The 24,371-nt window shown below is 38.5% G+C and overlaps 1 protein-coding gene across 5 annotated transcripts in view; it reads left to right on the plus strand.

The window, feature by feature from the left end:
- The window catches only part of DLG2 (discs large MAGUK scaffold protein 2), a 985,669-nt gene that overhangs the window by 923,007 nt on the left and 38,291 nt on the right, over window positions 1-24,371 (plus strand). For all 5 annotated transcript variants that reach the window (XM_059492069.1, XM_059492046.1, XM_059492054.1 and 2 more), the window contains 2 exons: window positions 11,116-11,292; window positions 20,438-20,513. In XM_059492069.1, the coding sequence (XP_059348052.1) occupies window positions 11,116-11,292; window positions 20,438-20,513 (253 nt within the window). The remainder of the gene's footprint in view (window positions 1-11,115; window positions 11,293-20,437; window positions 20,514-24,371) is intronic.

The following is a 24,371-nucleotide window of genomic DNA, read 5'->3' on the forward strand; positions in this document are numbered from 1 at the left end:
TGGTTTTAGGCCTTTTATTACCACAAGACTCAATTCAAATGAAGATAATAAAAGGAGAGGTCGTAGTTTAGTTGCTTAAGTCAGGAATTACATACAGAATTGTGGGATCTCAGCACAGCAGTCCTGATGTGCAGAGTCACCAAGACCACCCTTGGGGGGCTCGGAGGTCCTGGAATGTTGCCAGAAGTGTCTGGTGGCTGGACTTTGATCCTGCACAGGAGACGACACCTGTATGAGGATGGGAGGATCACACTGGGATAAATGGTGAAGGGATAGGTTAATTACAGTGTGAAACACAGGTTTTAGAATTTCAGTACAGGGGTGTCTAGAGAAACAAGGTGGAGGAATTAGGGCGTGTCCTGTCCTTCTTCTTCTTCTTCTTGGCCTCCATCTTCTGTGGTGATGGTGGCACTTTGGGATTGGTTCTTAGTAAAAGTGCACTTGTCAAATAGGTAAATATCTTATACGTAGTTTTGGGTATAAAGATAAGTGACCGCCCCGGGGGCTCTCAGTGTGCTCATTGTCGACGTGCTGTGTGGACCTCTGTCAGGCCGAGAGAAAATCTTGTAGATAAAAACTAATAAACACTGAAGACCGAGAAAAAACCTGAAGACTCTTTTCGTCCTTTGGAGTGCGGGCTGTCCCAAGGCCATCCCGAGCCTTTCCAGGCCATCAAAAACAGCTGAGAACGGGAGACAACCCCATCAAAACTGAGCTTCATTCATGGCAGCAGAAACTTATCCTGGTTCCTGGTTTCTCCTAGCTCCCAGCACCATCCAGGAGCAAGCAACCAAAGCACTTCTGTTACTGCACCAGACCTTCATCTTATCAGCCTCAGGGCAACTTAAGGCAAATTGTGTCAATCTTAAAGCTGCTTAGGGTAATGTTTTCAGAGTGACTTAGCAAATCAAAGTCTAATCTTCATTGAAAGTCTACAAAACCCTGTATCAGATGTGCTTAATTTACCTTTAAAAATGGGATGCAGGAACTTCTGAAGTTACCTTTAATCCTGCTTTTGAGCACATGTGAGCCTGAGCTCCCAGGGAGGAGGGTGTGGATAATGCAATGGAGTGAATGAGGAATTGCAGGGAGCTCAGTGCAGTGTGCAGGGAGTTGTGGGTAAACAAACCTAATTTTTTTTTCACAGAGAGAAGATAAGAATTTTAGTGTCACCCTCTTGCAGCTCTATTTCAAAAATGTTAAAATCGATATTGCTGGTGTTAAATGTTTTGGGTAATGGTGGTCAATCAGCACTTTTATAGTCAGAGTACATTTCTAAAGAAAATTGACAACCAGACGCACAGTGAGACCAACAAATCTAATAATTAAGAAGAAGTAACAGTCACATTGTTTTGACACTGATGAGGTGACACCAAAGACCATTATTTTAATTTTTAATTTTTGTTTGTTTGTTTCTGCTTTTGAATATTCTGGCATCTTATCTTCAAGCTTTTTTTTCTGTGAAGAGCATACACTAGTGAAAACTGATGTTAAATTATTCATTTGACTCAAGAAGATGGAGATTTATAGAAAATATCACCTACTAGAAAACATTCTACCCAATCACAGAATAAAACTTCACAGGGTAAATCTCTTTGTGGTAAGTGTTGACAGACAGGAGTTCAAGGAATCCACTGGCTGACCAAATAGAATTGGTCGACCAAATAAAACATCTCATAGTTGCTGCTCTTCCAGGCAAACTTTCTCTGTTACTTCTGTTATAGTTTAAACAATTTCAGTTGAGTTCACCTCAGGCCTGTGGCATTGATTTTTCTAGAGTTCCACCTTAAAAATCTGACATCTTTAGAGATTTCATGTTTGACCTTATGAAGCAGAAGTTACGTAGAGACATCTGACCTTTGTACCATAAAAATTCATCTTTAGATTTCAATTGCATTTGGACTGTTACAAAATTACTCTTCTTCAAAAGTCATCCTTTAAAGAGACAAAGTTAAACGCAGAAATTAATTACGTTGCTTCCAATTGAAGTCTATGCTAAAACCCAAAGAAAGGACTCATTCTATAGGCAACCTCATCCTGCTGATTGAGTAAACTCGTAATGAGTTCCTCAAGTTTTGACCTGGACACAAAAGGTTTTCATGATTTTTCAAACAGCTGCATTCAGCAGAGTTTATGGATTTAGTATATTTCTCCACATTAGGCAGGATAATTAATTTCCATAATAATTTTCAGTGGTTTTCTACAGTATAGCTCCTGTTTGAATGGGGTTTCTCATTATCTCAGCAGAACCTACTCAGTCAACGCAATAACAATGAAAATCCAAATTGTGACTCTTTCATTGTCAAAGGACAGCATGAAGGCCAAGCAGAAACCATTCGTGAGAAAGAGCTGTTGCAAACAAATATCTTGACTTTTCTTTCCATAATGCCCTCTCTCCTCAGAGCAGCCAATGTTCTATCTCATTAATACTTGCTCTGAGTTTTGCTTGTCTGCACTTTTCCACAGCTAGAGAACAATCTTTTTTTCCAATAGCAGTTTCTAAAGGCTGGAGTATAAACAGATTTATTATGATATTAACAAATTATCATGATATATTATGATTCATTATGTTACAATCACCTCCATGATCAAAAAGTCTGTAGAGTTCCTCACTTCTTAAAACAGAAGTCAGCATATTCAGATTGACAAGGCTCCAATATTGATTTATCAGGAGAAAAGAAAAAAAAATAATCCATTTTGCTGACAAAATTGTCTGAATTGTGGCTGATGGGATGTTTTCTAGTAGTAGAGGCATTGTGCTTAGTCCATCTCTTACAAGTCTTTCTGTCATCATTATGTTCAAATTGTACAAATCATAAATGTTGATCATTTTTTCATAGGAAGGCTTTGTCTTACTTCTGCAGATGTCTAATATCCTCTTCTAAAAAGAAAAAACAAAAGAAACCATCATATATCTGACTGGTAATAATAATTATGTTACCAGTGGGGTTCTCTTTGTGTGCTGAAAATTTCCTTTTGATTATAAATCAGTGGAAGCACAATTAATTATGTGGGCAGCCTGGCCACAATGGAATTTTAAAAGCTGCCAACAGACTCGGGTCATGATTAGGTCTAAGAGAAAGCAAATGCAAGCTAGAGGGTATCTGAGAAAACAACCTAAAAAAACCCAACTACCCAAAGCAGATCTTCAAGTTCTCTTGCAATAGTTAGAACTACTGCAGACCAATTAGTAAAAAATATCTAAATCCAGTGCTTTCTTGCAGTGTGTTCTCTAGTGGTAGGAAGACACATTTGGGTGCAGGGAGGTATGGGGGTAGCTACAGGCTGTGCTAACAGAGTCATAATTTTCCCTTTCAGTTTCATTGTCTTTGAAAGAAATACCTGGTTTTATTTTATGTTTTATTTTATTTTGTTATATTTTACTTTCTTTTTTCCTGGGGAAAAAAATCCCTAAATTAATATTCTTGGACAGCAAATAAATTACTATGAGAGAGAATGACTTTCTGGCTCAATCCCTGCAATCCCCACAGGTTGCAGTTTCAGGGGAATTACCCGGTAGTTTAGAGTATCCCTGATTTGACATCCAGCCACATTTCCTTTCTGGATATGGATAATCTTAAATGTCACAACACAAAAATCAGTGTTGAGAAACTGCACTTGATGCCTCAGAGAGAAACCAGAGTTGCAGTCAAGCAGCAGCTTCACTTAGTCTGTATGGAGAGGAAAAAAATCAAACCAAATAATAGAACAGATTTCATATCATTTTGATGCATAATGCACAGGCCAGGTCAAGGTCAGTCAAAAGTCATCTAATTTCTTTAGAAGAAACAGCTAAGTACAAACCTGGCATATGTTTTGAGTTTGCTGTGGAATCTGCATCTCATGTACAAGTTTGGGGTTTATTGTGAAATTTCAGCCACAAACTCAGGGGTGCTGAAGAAGCCTTCTAGAATCAACTACAGATCTCCTCTGGACTTTATCAAAATGCCTAAGGCTAAATTTAATCTGTTGAGACCCAAGGTGATCTCCCCATTTTACAGCAAACCTCAAAGCTGAGGATCTGGACTACACTGAGTCCAGTGCAGACGTATTTAAAAGCTTCTGCTTACCACAGATGAAACTGGCTGCCAGATTTTCCTAGTCAGTAAATTATGGTAAGGTAAGCATATGCTCCCAGCTTGGTTTCAGATGTTTGCAAGCAGAAGGGGGAATTCTATTTGGGTCTTTTATGCCCTGAAAAATGCCAAAGAAACAAAAAGTACCTTCCTTGAAAGGAATTCCCTATGTGCAGGCACAAGAGAAACCATGAAGGAATTTCACTTTCTCAAGCCACCTTACAAATCCTGCTGGGAGGGGTTAAAGCCAGGCAGACCTGGGAGTAATATCATTTCTGTCCATGTCCACAACTGAAAGACTGAAGTGTCAGTCCTTGCTCTGTGAGATATTTTGCCTCTAACACAGAATGTGTATGCTGTTGTGTAGCAAGGCTAGGAAAATGCAACATTTACATTCTGAAAATGTTGACTTACATTTTTGTGTACAAATTTTGCAGAACCCATTTCCTGCACAGAATATGAGCACTTGCTAAAAACTGAAGAAAAGCCTGTCGGCAACATAGAGATTGGTTCATAAGAGCTGACATTAAGCATCATGCTTGGATCTCCAAAATGAGCAGAATATTCCCCAAGGACAAATGGCAGTCCTCTTTCCTGATAAACATCATAAAGAAAATATATCCCTCATCTTCGTGAAATTTTTCTGGAACTAACTGCTGCTGTCTCCAATCCTCTTTTTCATTGAGATCCATGACATAACTCTCTGCCAAGTTCCCACTAGGAGGAAAAGAGTAAGGAATTACTTAGACTGAATGGAGGAAATGTTGAATGAAGTAAAGTAATATGATAGCAAGTGGAAAAGGCTTGGATGCAAATGTGCAATGGGATTTGCTGCAGTGGAGGTGCCTTAGGAGCAACTATGCTAACACCCTGAACTGCACGTTGACTGGGAGCGTGCCCCATGGCTCTGGGCCTAAACCTACCCTCTCACTAATTTAAAGGCATTTGTCCTTATCCTGTTTCTACATGTGCTTGTTATAAGTCCCTCTCCAGCTTACTTGTAGTCTCCAAGGTGGTGGAAGATTATAATAGTCTCCTTGGAGCCTTCTCCAGGCTGAGCAACCACAATTCTCTCAGCCTGTGTTCATAGCAGAAGTGCCCCAGATCTCTGATTATCTTTGTGACCTCCTCTGGACTCACTCCATCACATCTACATCCTTTTGCTGGGGGTCCACAGCTGGACACAGTTCCTGCCCACCTTATGTGTATCCAAACTGCTGCTGGGAATGGGTCCTGATCAGTGCTAACTTCCAAAGGGAACCTGGCAACTGTGTTGTACTGCTGCACTGTCATGACTGATTTTGGTAACCCAAACTGCCAGTGCTGTCCCTCTCAGCCTGACAAGGCTGAGGGGATGGGCTTCATAAAGAGTCACAGCATCATTAAGATAGGGAAAAAAAAAAAAAAAAGAAAGCAAGAAATAAAATAAAGGCAGGGGGAGGGGAATGAAAGTAAAAAAGTAAAAGAAAAATAAGGCAAAGAAAAGGAAAAAGCAGGAATCATGGTATCTATGAGTGACAAGTCAAACATTCAGACATATTTTGTTAAAACTACATTATTGTAGTATACTCCTAATAAAAGCTGTTCTTCCCAACAGTCCCCCGTCCACCCTCTCAGCAGAGGTGACAATGAATGACAATTATCTTTTGCACAGGGGCTCTTGCAGCAGCCTCCAGTCTCAGCAAGCAGCATCTCAGAGCTTCCCAAACCTCCCAAGGAGGGAGAAACCTTTTTTGTATGCTCTACACATAGGATTTACCAGTTCAGCTTCTCCAGATTATAACAGAGCAGGGAGGAGAAGCTGAAAGTCTTTGTTGGTTAGCCAGTATGTGAAAGTTTAACCCTTTTAATAGCATCTTAATTGCCTTGCAATGGCTGCTTCGATCAGAGAGCCGCTGTGCTCGCTGTTGTAGCTATAGCAATGAATTACATTAGCGTTTCTTTCATCTTCTTCTAATTTTTTTCTTCAAGCTGAGCCTGCAAGTGGGTGGAAATGCATTTATTACTGAGTGCAGAAAAGACAGCTATGAAGCTTGGGGTCTGATTCTGACTATGATGCTGAGTTGCTGTCTAAAACAAGGCAAATGATTAAACCTCTCTGCACTGGATTTCCCCATCTGTAAAAAAAGAATAGGGCAGGGGGTAGGATAGATGAGGTGAGTGAGGAGAATAACATCTATCTCCCTTAGGATGATGCTATAAAACCTGATGTCCAAGAATCCCTGTTCAAAGAGAGAAATATCCTTTAGTGGTGCATATGCTGATATGCTGGCGGATCACAGGAGAGTTAGGACTATTTACAGCAGCTGAAAATCTCTCTTGCTGAATGTTGTTGTCGTTTCATAATCAAGTGAATAGCAAAGAGCAGTCTGTAAATTTATGTGCAAACTCCCATCTGTGCCAGAAGAAGAAGAAGAAAGTAATTTCAGAGATGCAAATAAAGCTGCCACCTGAACTGTACAAAATTATTGGCCATTGATACACGAGTGGAAGATTTTGGGATTTTGCACTGAACATATAGAAGCATTCAGTAAAATATATTCCTGTGTTGTAAATGCAGGTATATCCCTTGCTTTGTCAGGAAGATTATGAAGACTACTAACAGTGGTGTTTACAGCATTAGCTGAGGAAGCTAAGAAGTTTCTCTGTTAAATTCCCTTTTTTGCTAAGGGATTAGCAAGATCACTTAGTGTGATCTTGTACCCTATTTTTTCACGTTACAACTGCTGGTGACAATATAACATGGTGGATGTCAATAGGTTGTCATATATGGGATTGCACTAGGAATTTATTTTATGTTTTGTTACAGCTAATGTATTTTCTTTGTCAAATACTTATTCCTCTAGCTTCAAAAGTAGGTGTCTTTAGGAATAGAAATTTACTGCACAGGGTAGCTTAGCTTTCGAAAATGCCTCAAATAATGAAGTATTTATGCTAAGTGGAAGAAAAAAAAGATACTCCAGTTTTGGTTGCCTTCATGCCATGTAGACACCTCACTGCATGTTACACAGTATATTACAGCTTGGGGAAGTCAGTATTTTAATTTCAAACAATTTTTTAGCAATAATTTCAATGCTGTTGTGAAATGCTTGTCTCATGTTTTACGGTGATGTGGCTGCCTAAAATTGATTAAGAAGCACCCAAGCACAAAAATAAAACCTGTTAGGTTCTGTCCAAATTGCTGCTGGGATTAGTCTAGTGTAATGATCACTTCTGAAGTCTGGAATAACATCAGGGAGCAAGCCTCACATATTCTTACTGCCTTTCATGGCAGTACTTGGCATTTGAATGACACTTTTCACTTTCAAGATATTAAACAGTTTTCCTTAAACTAAGGCAAGAACTGAGAACTGAGAAAAAAATAACTTAGGTGTTCATGAAACTTCGGTGCATATACCTGATGCTTTTGATATTCACAACAGTTCCTGTTGCTGTTTTTGTTATAAGGGAACTAAGCTGACCAAATCATTATTTCATCACATCTGTTAAATTGGTTAGTAGCAAGCTCTGTTACCTGTTCCAGTATTTTAGCCACATCTCATAGTAGTCACTGGGTTTAGTGTATTTGTAACTTCAAAATGCATTCTCTATCTTGTGTAACCCGGGGTCCTGTTTGTGAAATGCACTGTCTAGAAGATACTGAACAGGAGTTTTCTGATTGTGGTGTGATCACAATATTGGTGACAGCTCTGAAGTGGAAGTTAAATAATTCAAACTGAATTTCCTTTGTTATAAAATATTGACTAGCCCATTTCAAAAGTAGACCAAGTCAGCTGACTTGGAAAAAAAGCTTTACTGACACAGAGAAAACTCTTGGTTTTGTCCTATAGGATGCAAAGAAAGCTTAACAGTGGATGCAAGCAGCTAACTGAGCATATAAAACACCTGAAAGAACAGTGCTTTAGGATGCACTTTTATAAGTTGGGAAGAAAAAAATGAGCTGTTAGTGTTCAAGACTGTTAGATAAATGTCATTAAAATGTTGTAAGGTTATTGAGATTATTATTCTTTAGTACTGCAGTAAAAGATGCTAAAAATTATTTAAAGCTCAGTACAGTGAAGAACTGCCCAAACAACCCATGAATAAGCAGCCTCAGCCAGATGAAAGCGTGTCGTCATATTAGCAAGTTCAGAAAGCTTACTAGCTCTGCTGAGCAGCCCCTCCACTATTTGCAATATTGTGTTTGTATTTTGGGGAGACACCTCTAATTCATCACAGAGAGAGAGAGGCACTGTGACATGTCTTCTTGGTTTAGACCCTCTGGATGACTTGAATAACCCTGTTTCTATTAAACATCTCATTTTGGAAGAGTATTTGTCTGGTCCTGATGGTGCTGATCCTCCTCTAGCTGAAATGATGGTGCTCATCTCTCAGAGAGGGCTGCTAGGTGCTCTGTGCAAGTGTGGGTTTCTTGTTGGACTGTTCCTTATATCTTCCTCTCAACTCATAATATTCAGCAAAGGTGCTGCTACTTTTTAACTTTTCTTCTGATATTCTCCCAGGCATGACAGAACCTATCTAAGGTGTCTAACATACCCTTTAGTGTGTTATCCTGGTGAAGAAGCTTGCACAAAACAACTAGACTTTGCTGAGAGCTCACCTTGGCTCTGATGAAAGTTTCAGTGCTTGCAGATGGTATCCTGTAAGACTTGGATGTCATTGTCTAAAAACATGAAAGGGCAAAGAAAAAAAGGCATCTTTTTCTGTCTCTTCTGCCCAGTTCCTTTACCAAACAAGAGGTCTGGCTGCATTCATTTTGTGTCACTTCAGTTGACACTCAACAGATGCAGAGGTGTTATTTTTATATACATCTTCAAAACCAAGCCAAAATAATGCAGAACTGTGTGGTGTTCATCAGGTAGAAAATTAGAAATGGCATGTCAGTCTCTTAAAGGGACTAGATTTTGCAACCCAAAGTTCCCTCTTAGCCTGAGGTGGTGGGGATGAGTGTGCCTAGGTCTCTCTATAGCCCAAAGTAGTCAACAATGCCTGGAGTAAAGATCTCCACATACTTTATAGCTGGGCCAACAGCCAACCAGCAGAAGTATGTTTTACAGAGCCAGAAATGTTATCAAAGGTGTAAGCTTAAATGCAGCTGTTACCAAGACCTGGCTCTTAATTTGAAATGTTTAGGAGAGATCACTGAAGTCAGCTCTCATGTAATTTTCATTTGCTAATGGAGTAATCAACATCTGTAGAGCATCAGCCACAAAATCTTTCATTCAATGAAAAGTGTGCTCAAAAAGTCTCTTGTCTGAGATCTGTAATCTCATTTTAATTAGCAATGCACATGATTACTCCAATCAAAGCAAGTCAGAGGCAAACATTGCCATCTGCATTCATCATTAACATCAGCCAGCACGATGACAGACTCATTTTAAGTCAATATGTGGGCTCTGAGGTGCAAATGTCTGTTCAAGGACAAAGAATATTGTCCTACTTTCTACTTCTTAACTTTTGAAATACAACCTTCATTTTAGAACTTGCTGAATATGGAGCATTTCCAGTTTGGCATCAGGGAATGTTTTGCATCCGGGATGTGAGAGTCTTGCTTATTCCCTGTAACAGAAGATATTTTCCCTTGTTTTGAGTGACTTAATTATGCCTGGAATTGGGATTGTATGATGTCTGCCCAGTATCCAGCATGGCCAACTGTCTGGTTAGGGGTTTTGAGCTGTTGAACCACTTCCATGGCAAGGTGCACAATTAATCCATGAATTTTTAAGACTATTCAATATGTTGGTAAAACTCTGACCACTGCCTGCTGCCAAGGGCAATGCCCAGAGGATGATGTGTTGTGTGCCTGTTTGTATATGCACTGCCAATTCCAGGGATCTGGTGTGATCACTTGGTTAAGGATAGGTGTCTAATGACACTTAGCTGCTTCTGGATTTATGAGCTTCTTCATCAGATGTCCTCACAGGAGGCTGTACTTGAGAAGCAGCAGATGACCTAGTACCAGTAAGAATCCTTTATGAATGTAAATATTTAATAAGATATAGTCAGGTTTTTAAAATAACTTTTCTACTGCTAAGCCATTAAATTTTTCCAAAGGGTACTTGCATTCCAAGAACATTTACCAAAAAAGGAACAAGCATAAGTAAGCTTATGGATTATGTAAAATGCAGCAGTCTTCATCCTCAAAGGGAATTATCTGGGCATTTCTGAAGATGTTAGTACATGACTTTAAACTCTTTAAAAGAAGACATATTTCAAGTAGCATTCTCCCTCCTCCTGAACCAGATTTGCCATGCACAGTTGGTGCATATGAGAGCTTTAAATTATTTTGGTTGCATAGTCACAATTTTGATAACTTACTTTAAAGTTCTCCACCTTATGAAAAGTAGCTTTTAAAAAGGGTTTATATCTATCCATAAAACTGCTACAATCATTCTTTGCAATTACACTAAAATGCACAGCAATTAATTACATCAAATCCTTCTCACAAAAGTGTTTACCAGTGAAAAGATTGCCATGGCTTTCTTTCTGACAATGAAAGAGTAGGAATTATTAGACACTTCTTGGAATTTAACTGATGTAACACTTCTGCAGCCAGGATTATGATCATATTATTTTCCCTATAGGAAATAAACATCAGTTCTTTACAGGTATGATCTTTAAACAATATTTTACATGTGAAAAATATTCTCAAGTAATTTTTTGTGTACAAAACCAAGATCTGGATTTTTAGCTAGGTAAGTCCAGTGATTGACCTGCACTTGTTGGGATTCATGTGCAGGGTCTTACTCTCAGAAAGAGGGATACATCTACCATGGTGCAGGTGCCAGGCATAGGACTGGAAAGCATAGGCTGAAATTGGGATCAGATTTTACCATTCACTTTCTCTTACAGGAAAAAGAAAAAAAAAAAAAAAGGCTTTTGTAAAGACTAACTTGACAGTGGAAAGAGTTTTCCTCTGAGTAGGACCTTTCCCCTCAGAAAAGGTTACCTGTGACATAAGATATGATTAATTGCTCAGAAGTAAATGTACCCAGACTGATATAATAACCTGTCTTCATATCTTTGTTTGCTTTCACAGAGCCATGTTTGACTATGACAAGAGCAAAGACAGTGGCCTCCCAAGCCAAGGACTGAGTTTCAAGTATGGAGACATCCTTCACGTCATCAACGCCTCCGATGATGAATGGTGGCAGGCGAGGAGGGTCACTCTGGAGGGGGACAGTGAGGAGATGGGAGTTATACCCAGCAAGAGGAGGTGAGTGCTGCCTCCTCCTTCTTACCTCCTTGGCCATTGTCTCAAATTTTTTTTTTTTTTTTTTTTTTTGCAAAGATGGGGTACATCAATCTACTGAAAAACTGGATGCAGTAAAGGAAAATCCCACAGGTATTTCAAAATTGGGAAGACAGTTTTTGCTGTGAGATTTAAAGCATTCAGGCTCTTTATAACTGTGCTGAAAAGAAACTCAGAAGGTGACTCAATTACTAGTAACTTCATAAAGAAAGGGGAAAAGAAGGAGAGAAGAAGGAGAGATCACCATCTACTAAAGAGCTTTAGCAAAAAAAAAGGAATAACCCGAATCTGAGAATTCGCTCTGAATTTGAAGTGGAGCACATGTTTTAATGTCAGGGTGATTAGCCATTGCATCAAACTGCTGAAGGATGTAATGAATGGCTTGACATTTTCAAATCAAGACTGTATGTCTTTCTTTTTAGAGGGTAAAGCATTAAACTTCTCAGCCTGTGTGATGTGAAATATGGTGCTAAATTATATAATGGTCATCTTCGGCTTCAAAGTCTGTTAATTTAATCTCTGCCTCCCTGGAAACTGATGGATAAGCAATATCACAGTAAATTTTTCATATAATGTGAATGAAGGCACATTCATCTGCTCTCCAAGCTAAATCTGAATCTTTTGTGTCTATGATGGATTCGTTGTGCCTGTCTGAGAGAGACCATATATCTGAATCTCCCTCATTGTTTGTATTGTTTATTCTGCCTAGGTGCTTTTGTAAAATTGGCCACAAGTCTCTGATATTATCAGAACTAGCACACAAAGCAGTATTACCTCCTGGCTCTGTTGATAGTTGCTATAAAAAGGTCAAGAACTGAAAGGGTAGGAGGAAAATTAAATCCGTCAAAACATATTACATTTCTCTTTTGCAGCAATGCCGTCATACTGAATATAAACTTTCTATTCCTAGCTATTTCAGCTTTAGCACTAGTGTAAAAATGATCATGACCATTTTTTTATAGAGGGGAAATGGGATGCTTGGTGCTCCCTTGAGCATCTGCTGCTGTTTCAAGAGAATTGGCCAAGGTACTAATAGAGCTCATGGTACTCATTGTTCTAAATCATGTAAAAGTAACCTAAAAGGCCATCAAATACCTTGTTGACACGAGCCCTGAAAAAACATTAATTTCTCTAATGATCATGTTTGAATAGCATCCACACCTGGTTTATCAGCTAAGAGCCATTTTGGTGTTGTGTAATAGACAGAAATAAAAGGCTAGGTTGTAAGGTTAGGTTATAAGTTTCAAGATGGAAGATGTGCCCATCAACCAGACTTAGTCTCTAGATATTGAAAAAAGAATACTTGCCTGCTATTCATTGCTACAGTAAATACTGCTTTAATTACATGATTGGATTCTACATGGGAAGAGAGAAGAGTTTATTTAATGCAATGGTAAGTAAGTGCACAGAGCTCACTCCTGTGTGGCACCTACTATGAAAAGGTGCAAAAAGCTGTCATACATATTAAAACAACTGCAGAGGAAAAAAGGACAAAGCTAATTAAGATGTGGAATTGAATATCCCGTAAAGTAGAAAGGTGGTGTGTGCCTAAAGCTTATTGGGTTACCCACGCAGTGGTGTTTTCAAGGACAAAAGATCGAGGTGCTCTAGTCAAGGTCAAACATATAAGAGAGCCTTGGAATAAGATGTGGCTTAGGAAACACTGGGAGAAAACAGAATAAATTTTAAAAAGGGAAAAAAAAAAGACTGTATGAAAATAGTTGGTTAAAACCTAAAAATAAGAGTCTTGAATTTTAAAAGATTCAGGTACAGTTACCATGCTCTCCACTTGTCATCCTTATTCTTCACTAGTGAAGCTGAGTGGCCTGGAAAAATCAATGGCATCTGATTTTCTGTCTGCATGAATGTAATGATACACCTGAGCTGGAGTGGGAGGAGGTTGCTGTTATTTCATAAAAGGTTTCAGTTGTACAGTATTTTTTTCCAATGCACTGAAAAGTGAGGAGTGTTTCCTTTCTGTGGGTTCTGGATGATTCCTCAGTGCCTGAGACTGATGCGCTCTTGCCAGCACCTTCTGCAGTCATTTACACCACCCAAGGGCAGGATGAGCAATCAGTGCACACAGGGCTGAGTTACAGAGAGTAAAGCTAATCACAGTCACCAGATTGTGCTAATTCAGAGTTCAATTTCCTCTGCAGGTGTGGGTTATTGACTGTAAGAGGATTAATCTAAAACAGAGTACTCCTGGAATTCATTTGACCAAATATAGGCAGCTACAGCATGGAAATCCTCATTTAAGCTGTTGGCTCCAGCATGCCATGTCTCCTATAGTTTATATGGGATTATTTCTATAAGCAATGCTTTGTATATAATGCGGCATATGTTATATATAGTAGTAAAACATTGTGATAGAGAGAAAGGAAGGAAGGAAAATAAGAACATCTGTAGGTGTTGTTTGCCTTGTCCTGCAAGCAAAAGTGGCCATGATGTTGTAAATTGAAGAATTTAATATTTGTCCTATAGTTTTCAATCCCCAATTCATTTCTGTTCTTTTTTTTTTTTGTGTGTGTGTGTGTGTGTGTGTCTTGGGTGCTTCAGGGGGTTATGCTGGGAAGGGTTTTCTTTTGTGTTTAGATTCCTTTTTCTGTTTGTGGAATGGTATCCTATGGTACTGTAACTTTATTTTTTGCACTTTTGGTCAGTGAGAGGCTATACAGATCCAGGCTGTCTTTTAGCTATCTGCTTTACTTCTGCTCTACTTCCCTTGACTTCTGTCCAGCAACAACTAAGATACGATTCCTGCATTTCCCATAAGTGAAATCATTATGGAATAGCTCTGAAAACCAGTGACCACTTCAACTTTATATATGTCTATATATCTATATATATGTGTGTGTGTGTGTACAAATAGATATGTATGTAAACAGACATATTTATTCTTTGAGATGCTGTGTAATGGTAATTGCTGTAATTGCTTTCTATGTGTTTAGGTCTTTCATATTTTACAGTAGAGCCCATCATACAATGACATTTCAGCTTGAGCTAATTAGAGCAATTGGGAGTGATTAATCAAGACTCCTTACTCTTTTTCTCCTCTATGACTTATGTGCTATACCAGCAAAAAAAATCATAATTTAGAATTACAGGGGAGCTGCCACTCATTAGTCTCTCCAGGTTGTTGGATACATTACCTCTTAGTGATTTGATAGAGTTTGAAAGCTTTTTTGTCATTAGATTTCAGTACTTCTGCCAACATGTGGACTTGTTGCCTTATTTATGGTTAAATTGCCAAGTCAGGATTTAAGAGAGAGTTTTGGAGGGCAATAATGCAGCTGGAGGGGTGTTACTGAAAGAAGCAGCCCGAAGAAGTGAGGGAGGCCCCAAGTTTCTCCACTGATACATGCAAGGACCAAGTTTCATGGAGCAGTGAGCCAATGACCTATGTGCAGATTAAAGAAAATTAAATTCTAAGTATCCTGCAGTTCTTAAATAGAATTGCAACCATTTCTACACCTGAAAAAAACATTTTGTTCATTTGTCGGTGTGCATTTATTGTCTGACTATAGCTGTTCTCCACCACAGGTCTGCATAGCTAGTTGGGTAGAAACCAAATGCAATGACATACAGTTGGTGTGGTGCTATATCATGTTGGTGTTCGGAAGCACAGGACTTCAGCCCGAGAGGCTGCAAACCACTTCACTTGTGGTTTAACCATCACCAAATAGTTATTATATAGAATTAATTAATCAACATTTCAGGCCAAATTTCTCTTGGTTCCACTTCTGCCCAAAAGATTTATCCAAGCTATGTTTAAGGCGACAGCACAATTATATCAGGCAGGGTCCCCAAGGTGAGGGGACATAACCACCAGCCCTGTACCAATGTCTCAGGCAGCCTGCAGTATTGCCTGGGCACTATTGGTATGTGTGTGAAGTGCTCCTTTATCATCAAAAATTGCTATTTATACTAGAATGACCGACAGAATTAGATTTACACTAATTTAGAACTAGATTTACTACACTTTTTTTTTTCACATTTGGATAGATTGATTGATTGATTTAAATTAGTGTTTCCGCATAATCTCTGCTTTTATCGTGAGAATTTTTATTTGCCTCATTGCCCTTCCTATTATCCATTAAAAAAAAATAAATCAGCTTCCTATAAAAGAGCAGCAGCAAGCTGAGCAGCCCATGTCCAAGATTCCCTCCATATAGAAACACTCACATTACTTAAAGGGAATTTTAAAAATGCATTAAACAAACATGCATATATAAGAGTGTATTTCGTTTCTAGACAGATGCACTAATTCAATAGTAAATAGATTTTGATTTGCTGTAGCATTGATTTTACACCTCCAGTTCTTTTCCCTTTTTTCTTGCTGAGTCTCTGCTCTGGGACAAGCTCCTACATTGCAAGCCCTCCGCAACAGCAACCTCCCACCTCATGAATGTCAAGCCTCAGTATTTTCTGTGGTGTATGTGTATATCTGCCTGACTCAAGTCCGTGGGTCTGCAATGCAGCCTGAGATTTCACACAGATTGCCCCAGAATGGTTGAGCATAAATTCTCACCACTTTTACTACTGCTCCCTCTGCAACCAGTGAGGATTTGGCCTTAAAACCCTGAAATAATTACACTAATATTTCTGTTGTCCTTCAGATGTGCAGTCACAAAACTGCTGTCAGACTGGACATCATTCTAAGATACCCATTTTCAGGTAGTTTAAGTGCCTCTGACTGCCAAATGTTATGCAACTTGTATCGCTGTTATTACCAGCTGTAATGATACCAGCCTGATACTTGTGTTCTCACATAGACAACATTCTCCCCACAAGTACATGTAGCCATGCTCTTCTTTCAGGGCAAAGTGGGGGGAAAAGTACATAAAACTCAGTGTTTCACAAACATTTAAGGACAAGCAACAAGAGGTTTTCCCAGCACAGAAGTCCCTGTGGGTGAAAAGCCAACTTAAATTTGTTGTTCTGCTCAGCTTGGCAGAAGGGCATGTTTGTCCACTCAAATGATTTTTATTTTTAATGGTTTCCTATAAATCATCTACTTTTCTAAACAGCGCTTAACATTTGAATCCTTAGATGATAAAACTTTTTAACATCAGCTTAGCTTTGTCTAAAATATTTGTCTGTCTATACTCAGTAATCTAATTGGAAAAATTTAATATGGAATAAAATTTGTATGTATGTGTAATTATAAACTTCTTCCTGTGCTCTTGCAATGATGTGAAACTTGTGTGCTGTTGGAAAAGAACTGTTAGCTTTTAAACAGAACAAGGCTGTGCTACAATTTCATGAGAAGTCACTTCCTAGTGTCATTAGGTCTCCACTTCATAAATATTGAGCAGGTGCTGAGCCGTTTTCTATAAGCAAGCTACTGCAGTTGGAGAGCTGATCCAGAGCACATTCTCTTCTGCTGAAAAATGCATGTTTGGTGCAAAAATGCGACTTCAGGAAAGCTCCAAAAAAAATTTTGAGAATGGGGATCTCTTGGTAAGCTCAGATCTCACATCTTGCAGAGGGTGGAAGCAATAAAAAGCTATGAACTGAGGCCACATATTTGAATTATATATAGTGCATACATATTTTCACTTGATAGGCAGGCAAAACAAATATAGTGCAGGTGACCTGGAAATGGTGAAGCAAGACAAGCGACATAGCAAAGTTTTTCAAGTTTCCAGTTTACATTGCTTTCTTGTATTTCCTAACTCTCCTCACTACAGTACTCATGCTGGATTTGGAAACAACTTTCATCCTGCAAAACACCTCAGTGCCAAATATATAGAAATTAGGCTACTGTCACCATTTTATTTCATTGTAGCAACAAGTTTGCAATTTGCATCTGTGTTCTACATAACCATGAATGCTGTTATTGAAGATTAAAGCCTTTCTCACTTGATATTCTACCTCACCGCTGTGAAAACTGATTAGTGCTTTTAGGAAGGCACTGACAAAACTCCCAGTGGTGCAGCAGTGTGTGATCACAGTTCATGTCTTGTTGAGTTATACTTATGTTTTTCTTGTTTATAGCATTCATGAAGAATTGAAAGTTTCATTTTGAAAAATCCCACAAGCCCTTTTTCAACAGCTATGTGTGCCCAGAAACACCAAAGCAGATAGACATTGCAGTGTAGTGAGTGTTGCATCCCATTAGTAAGATTAATAAGTCCCTCAGAAGAGGAAGAAGAGAACAGTGTCCTAAAGAACTCAAATCCTGAGCTTACTAGTGAGGGAACACAGAAGGTTGAAGTATATTTCCAAGGTACTGCTCCACTTCTCTAGCTTTACATGACAAGAATCGTGACCATTTCTGAAATAAAAAGGGCCAAGAGGTATCTACCACCAGGAATGTTTTTAAGAGAAAGTGAGTATATAGATACACTCCAACTGTCCCAGATCTCACATGATCTGAGGTAATTCCCTGTACATACCAGTGTTTCTGTACTCAGCTATACTTGGAGAGTGGGTGGGAAAATGGAGGTGAAATCCCCATAAGTTGTGCTAGGGCAATGCTGTCTCCACACAGAGCTCAGAGCTTTCCAGCTCCAGTCATGTTTGCATGTTGGATGTAGGTTTCTTTGAACATTTCTTGAAACCTCTTTGAGTTTCAGTGACCCCTCGGGCACTTTTGAAAATGGGACTGAGCCATTAAGTTGTTCTGGAAAGCATAGCCATGCTTCCTTATCGCTTAGATATAACTCTTTAGGCCAATACATAATTAGAAAGGGTCATGGCAGCAATGTGTACATCAGGCAAGTCAGAGTTGCAAGTCTGGGCCCTGCAAATCTGGGAGATAGGAGTCCTTCACTTCATGTTTTTGTACAACTCCCCATAATCCTGCTTTGTCCTGCAGTGATTATAGAAAACTGGTTACTGTGTTAAGTGAAACATTCCTTTCTTAAAAGCAGTTTCTTCAGCTGATGGATCAAAATGTTCAAATGATGATCAGCTGCTGTCAACTAAACCAATGTGAGGAATTTGCACCCATATGCTGTTTGGACATTGACAGCATCAGCTGCTGCAAATAGCTCTTTGGACTTAAACTCCTTTCTTCTTGAGGAAAAAAAGACAGTCAAGTTTGTTTTTCCTTAAATATAAAAACTACAAGCCTGCAAAAAAGTGGTAAAAATGTTTGAATTAGTGTTCCTTTAACAAGTGCCTTTTCTAAGAGCTAGATCAACAAATCTAAAAGAACACAGATTAAAAGCTTTGTTATCTTCACCAGTTTAGTTCCCTTTTTAGCTCTGTCTATGGCAAAAATGTCCTGGTAGCTCAGATGAGAAATTCTAACATCTTAGTTCACTGAAATCTGCACCCTGACCGTTTCAACAAAGACTAAATCTTTGGAGAACCAAAGCTAAATTCCAGGAGTTCTCCAGAGCATGTAAAACTAAAGCTTTTCAGAAATTTAGGTGCATTCCTTCAGGAAAAAGAGAGGTAAATTCCTATCACCTGCACAACCCACTGCCACAATGGAAATTCCAGACCAAAGACATAAAGGCAATAGAGCACCTGAGCTGAAGAACTTTATGTTATAAATTGGGGAAAACCCATTTACTTTGTCCTTGCCTTTTTCTAACAGCTGACCCATTTCACTGGCAGTTCAGGGAGCAACAGTAATGTAGTCAGCCTGAGACACAGAACATTTCAGCTTGTAATTTTACATTTCAGCTAAATTATAAGTAACTGAGAACAGTTTTATTGTGGAAGGTGTCACGCAAATGGTAATGGGAGGCAACATTGTGTGCCACCCTTACTACAGTGCCAGAGGATGAAACGTTTGGAACATTCAGTAGGCATGCTGAGCATATATGAACACTGTTGTTGTATTTGCCTGAAGGACTAATGGCACTTAATGGCATTACTTAAATACTTCTCAGAGCAATGCAGAATGTTTCTGCTGCTCCTCATCTGTCTGCTACACCTCTAGAAAGCAGCAATGCCTCCACAACTGCTAAAGCAGTTATGACAAACTTCATAAATAAGACACACTCTTCAGGATTAATTTCTAAATTTTTTTATGCAGTGAATAAGAAATTAAGTTAAAAGCAGATGTTTTAGGAAGTTAGGCAGGACTGGAATGAGTTTAAATTTTAATATAGATTAATAAGTAGAATATTGTGTTCATTTGTGCTAATTATTTCCTCAGAACGCATCTATCCTATTTAGGCAATTACACAGCCTCAGTCCTATTTAGGCAATTACACAGCCTTGAGTCTTCATTTCTTAGCAGTACCACCAAGGGACTTCATCTGCTAGCTCAAGTCTGAACTGTTCATGTGTTTTTAATAACATAGATTTAGTTTGAAAGATGCACTTGAGCTGTTTCCATGTGAATATTCCACACTTACAGAGAAATGCATTTAATCTAAATTTAAACTGTAGCTATAGTAACCACTGTGTTTCAGGAGGGCATATATAAGCCTACTCAGACAGAAGGAAACATGTTCTGTTAATTATCATTCTATCAAAACTCTAGAGTTTGTATTTTGGAAAATAATTATCAGAAATTATGAATTCCTAGTACCCAGGCTTAGAAAGCAAGGGATTTGCAGGCATGTATTCTGATGTCTCATAAGTTAGCTTTGCAGGATTCGATGGAGATTTCCTAGAGCAATCCCCAGCCATAACAAATAGGGTTAGTGTTTCACTTTCAGGTAGATGATCAGATTTTTTACTTGAGCCAGTCAATGATAGATTCTGTAGATGATTTTGCAAAGGTAGGTAACATCACTTTTACAGTTATGTCCATATTAATCAAGGTGAGTAAGGACATGTCCTCGTTTCATTCCTCTGACCATAGAACTCTAAATGTTGCCTGATTTTTGAACAGCTTAAATCAGAGAGAGTAAATCTGTCCCCAGCATGCTTTTCCCAGACTCCCATGTCTGTGGAGAGGCATTGCTGTTCTGCTGGTGTAGGGCAGCCAAGGCTCCTCAGACCCAGTCCTGCATTTGCCAGAAAACTTCTGCCTGGCTGAGGAAGTGACCTCTCCTTTTCAGTGCATGAAATTCACTTTAAATGTTTACTTTAGGTGTAGTAAGGTGCCAATGGTCTCGGGAGAGCAGGTTGAAATATTTCATACAAAATGCTGCTAAAATCAATGTGTGTTTCTTCATTTGTGTTTTCTTTTCCCCAGAGTTGAAAGAAAGGAGCGTGCACGTTTGAAGACGGTGAAATTCAACGCGAAGCCCGGTGTAATTGATGCAAAAGGGGTATGTAGATACTGAAACCTTTTGAAATTGCACTTTACAATTGTTTTATCCAGAGTAGAAAAAATTTTACCAACATAAGGAATATTTAGGTTGTTGCAGCCAAAACCTGCAGTATAGTGAAATGTAGATCAGAGATTACTATGATATAGTCTTTAGAAGAATTAAATATTCTTTTTATAATAATACTGAATGACAGTGCCTCCTAAGGGGAAGATACTAAGAAAATAAAGAGCATTTCATGACAGCTGTAATTTTATTTAAATGATGGATAGAGAAGAAAAGACTTTAAAAGTGAATGCAGATGGATAGCAGTTTCATGAAATAGGACCAGAAGTGTAAATTCCCTGGCTTCAAAGGCTGTTAAATCACAAACCAAAGGTTGTAAGTTAAGGATTCATGGATAGAAAAAATTAGGTTTTGGGTGTTCTGCATTGACAGTTGTGACAGACATTGAACACAGGTGTGTTTCACACCATACACCATGGCCAAACAACACAAAACGTGCAGGTTCTGTTCCAGCAGCGCTGCCTGGACAGAACAGGGCTCGTGCTGCTGCCGCTTCACAGAGCTGCTTTATTGTGCCCAGGTCAGCAGTCTCCTTAGCCTGATGCCTACTATCCTGTCTGGTGCCATCTGGCTGGCAAGCATCACAGCAGGAGAAATGCCCACAGCCCTGGCTGTTGAGGTATATTTTTCTGCTGAAGTGTAGCTTGCAGTTGTAGCACTAGTGAATACTTGACATTTGCAGGGATTTATTTTTGAAACCCGTCCAGTTGGCATGTTTGGAATTTACAACTGAGAGCTTCTGTGAACAAACTAGGAGACACAGATTCAGCAGCCATGAGGGAAAAGTCCTGCTTGGCTGCAGAAAACAGGGCAGGGCCAAAAGTGTGATGAGTGAACATGACCATAGGTAGGTGCTAGCATGGGAAATGACCAAGTGGTTCAGCAGGTCCCTTCCAGACCTGCTGTTCATGTGATCTTCTGCCTAGTTTGAAATTCTCATTCTTATTCTTTTCTTCCTTCAGGTTCCCTCCATAATGGTAATACTAAAAATTCCCTTATTCTGTCTTTTCAGACAGATTAGCAGGGTAAGAAATTCCTCTTCCCGTGGACACAGAGTTCCTAGCACAGGGATTCCTAAGTCTCTACATGCCAGCAGAATAGTATTTCACACTTGAAAATACTTCCCTGTTACTGCTCTACAGAACAATTCCTGGATTCAATGCAAATGCAAAATTATTGCTTGAATATTGACTGAAATATTGTTGAATAGTGACTGAAACAAGTTTTCCAGACTTAAGAGGCACATGGAACTGTACATTACTTGCACTTGCAGATAACTCAGTAAAAAATACATAATAAAATGCACTAAGAAAAGACTGATTCATCTCACACCATTTCTTTAGAAGTCAAAATTTCATTTTATAGTTTGAAATGACCACTCTCTGCAACCCTATGTATTAATGTTGCCACTTATTTTGAGAGATAATAAGTTTTATATTGCCAATAAGAAGAAATCACTTCTTAAATGTCTATTTCCCATATATAAACAAAACTGCAGGGGAATAATTCATTCATAAAACTAATGATCCCTTTTCAAGTGATTCTGTCAAGAATTTAATTACTCTTGATTCTCCAAATTGTTTTTCCATTTTTGTCACCAGTGTAACATTAATCTTCCAGCCACTCAACATCAGTGCTTGATTTAGGAAATTGTGTAATTATAGGGTAAGACCACTGTAGCCTTTTGGGACCAAACCTTCCAGACGAAATGAGATATTCAAGTAAGCACACACATATGTATGTGGATTGAAGGTGTCACTATTTCCATTTTGTCTTTCAGTGTCTAAAATGAAGTGCTGTAAAATGTCTAAGAGTCCACAGTTTACATTTTTACTTTTTTTTTTCCAAATTTGGAAGAAATTTAGCCCAGGTAAACGGGGCTGCAGTAGGCCTAGGAAAATTATTTAATTTCAAAATCAAGCTAAAATTCCAATAGGAATGAGCTTATGTGGGTCTGTGGCTTCTTTGGCTCATACATTCATGACTATGGGGGCAAGTGTAAATGTCTTAGTTTACTCTAAAGATGAAACTGGGAGAAATCTTTTCATGGAATATTTCTAAATTTGTCCATGAGATGTGCATAGAAGCATTTAAGAAATAATTTTTAAAAAAAGAAAGCAAACAAAAAAACCCTTAACTGAATACAGAGAATCCTCAGGGGTTTTGGACAGGTAAAGGTGTACCTTACTTCTGTTTTACCTGAATCATCTCACTAACCCTTCCATTGTAGAAGCAATGTTCAAGAGCTAATAACCCACAGCAAAGGTTTCCTGAGATAATGCCAAAATGTCTTTGATATAACTATGATTTTGAAGCAGAAACTGCCTAGTTATTCTATGAGTTTATGAAGTCTTATGCATTTTTATCTCCTTGTACCTCATTTTTAATCCCATATCTGGAGATTAGATGCAAAGAAAGTGTTAGAGATAGGGTGACATTTGTAGTTGATCAGCTCCTTGTGTCTCACTAAAAAGGTGCTTAAGAATGCTCAGCCATATAGTTGACAAACCTGTTGGTAGGAAGAGCTAAAGGATAATCTTTCTAAAGGCCCAAAGTTCCTCTTTTTCAGGCCAAACTTGTATGTTACTTCATCTATAAAATTAATTCAACACTTCTTAAAAATGTGAGTTAGAATATTTATATGACTTATTTTTTTCACTGGACTCCTCCAATCCACGCCTTGTGGAATTAAAGTCTACAAAATCAGGATGGATACAGAAACAGGGAATGTGAATTAAAATTAGGAAGCTCTAGGGAAACCTTCTGGTCTCAAGTTTAAATAAGGCCATGGATAGTACCTTTGCATGCAATGCATAATTAAATTCCCATGCTCATTATTACAGGATATTACATAAAAAATAAGTAAATTGAAAAAGAACTAGATAACTTAGCAAGTAGCAAAATTAATGGCAACTTTAAAACTTTTGTCATCTAACTCAGAATATATTAATTGTTGATTTCAAGAAGAGATGTTATAAAATGGAAAGGATCATATTACTTCTACTTTTAAACATCTGTTATGGGACAAAAAGTGCCAAACAGCTACTTGGCTAACTGAATCTCTGGCTTAACCCAATAGGGCTACCTTTCTGTCATATTCTGTTTATTCTGACCCAGAGAAATTTATTTGTTCAAGCTCAGGGACATCACCAGGATCCAGGGCCTGTTAACACTTTTAAAGATATCACACCAGTTAGAGATGGTAACATCTATGTAGTAAGGAAAAGAATACAAAACCAGTTATAAACAGTGTCATTTCACCAAGCAAAGAATATGCTTCTAATTGTATTGAAGCTTCTATCTTCATTCTTATATTTGTTGTCATGAACTTCAGCATTTTTTCTAGTTGTCATTGAAGGTGGCTGGTGCATCAAATCCACTGCTACACTGCTTTGGTTCCCTAGAGCCACTCTCTGCCCAGCAAAGGACAGGGTTTCCAGGACACTGGAAATGTTTATATATATATATATATATATATAAATGAAGAGAAGATAACACAGTTATGATTTCCTAAGCATTTGCTTTCTCAGTCTTTGGGGCTCACTGGTCTATGGATAATCAGTGGAAAATAGAGCAGCCCAAAGGTTTATGTCTGATATTTTTGCTGGAGGAAGCTAAAGAAGTTATGTAAGCATAAACTTCATTAAAAAGTATGTTTTATGCTATGTTTAACTCAAGATCATATCTCAAGTATCTTCTGATGCTCACCTTTGCACCAAAAGGAGCAGAGCATGTGAACAGCTGTGACCAGGGTAATGTATCTACCAAAACAGCATACTGAGCTCTTGTTAA

This window comes from Ammospiza nelsoni, chromosome 2 (assembly GCF_027579445.1).
Source record: "Ammospiza nelsoni isolate bAmmNel1 chromosome 2, bAmmNel1.pri, whole genome shotgun sequence".
Taxonomy (NCBI): domain Eukaryota; kingdom Metazoa; phylum Chordata; class Aves; order Passeriformes; family Passerellidae; genus Ammospiza; species Ammospiza nelsoni.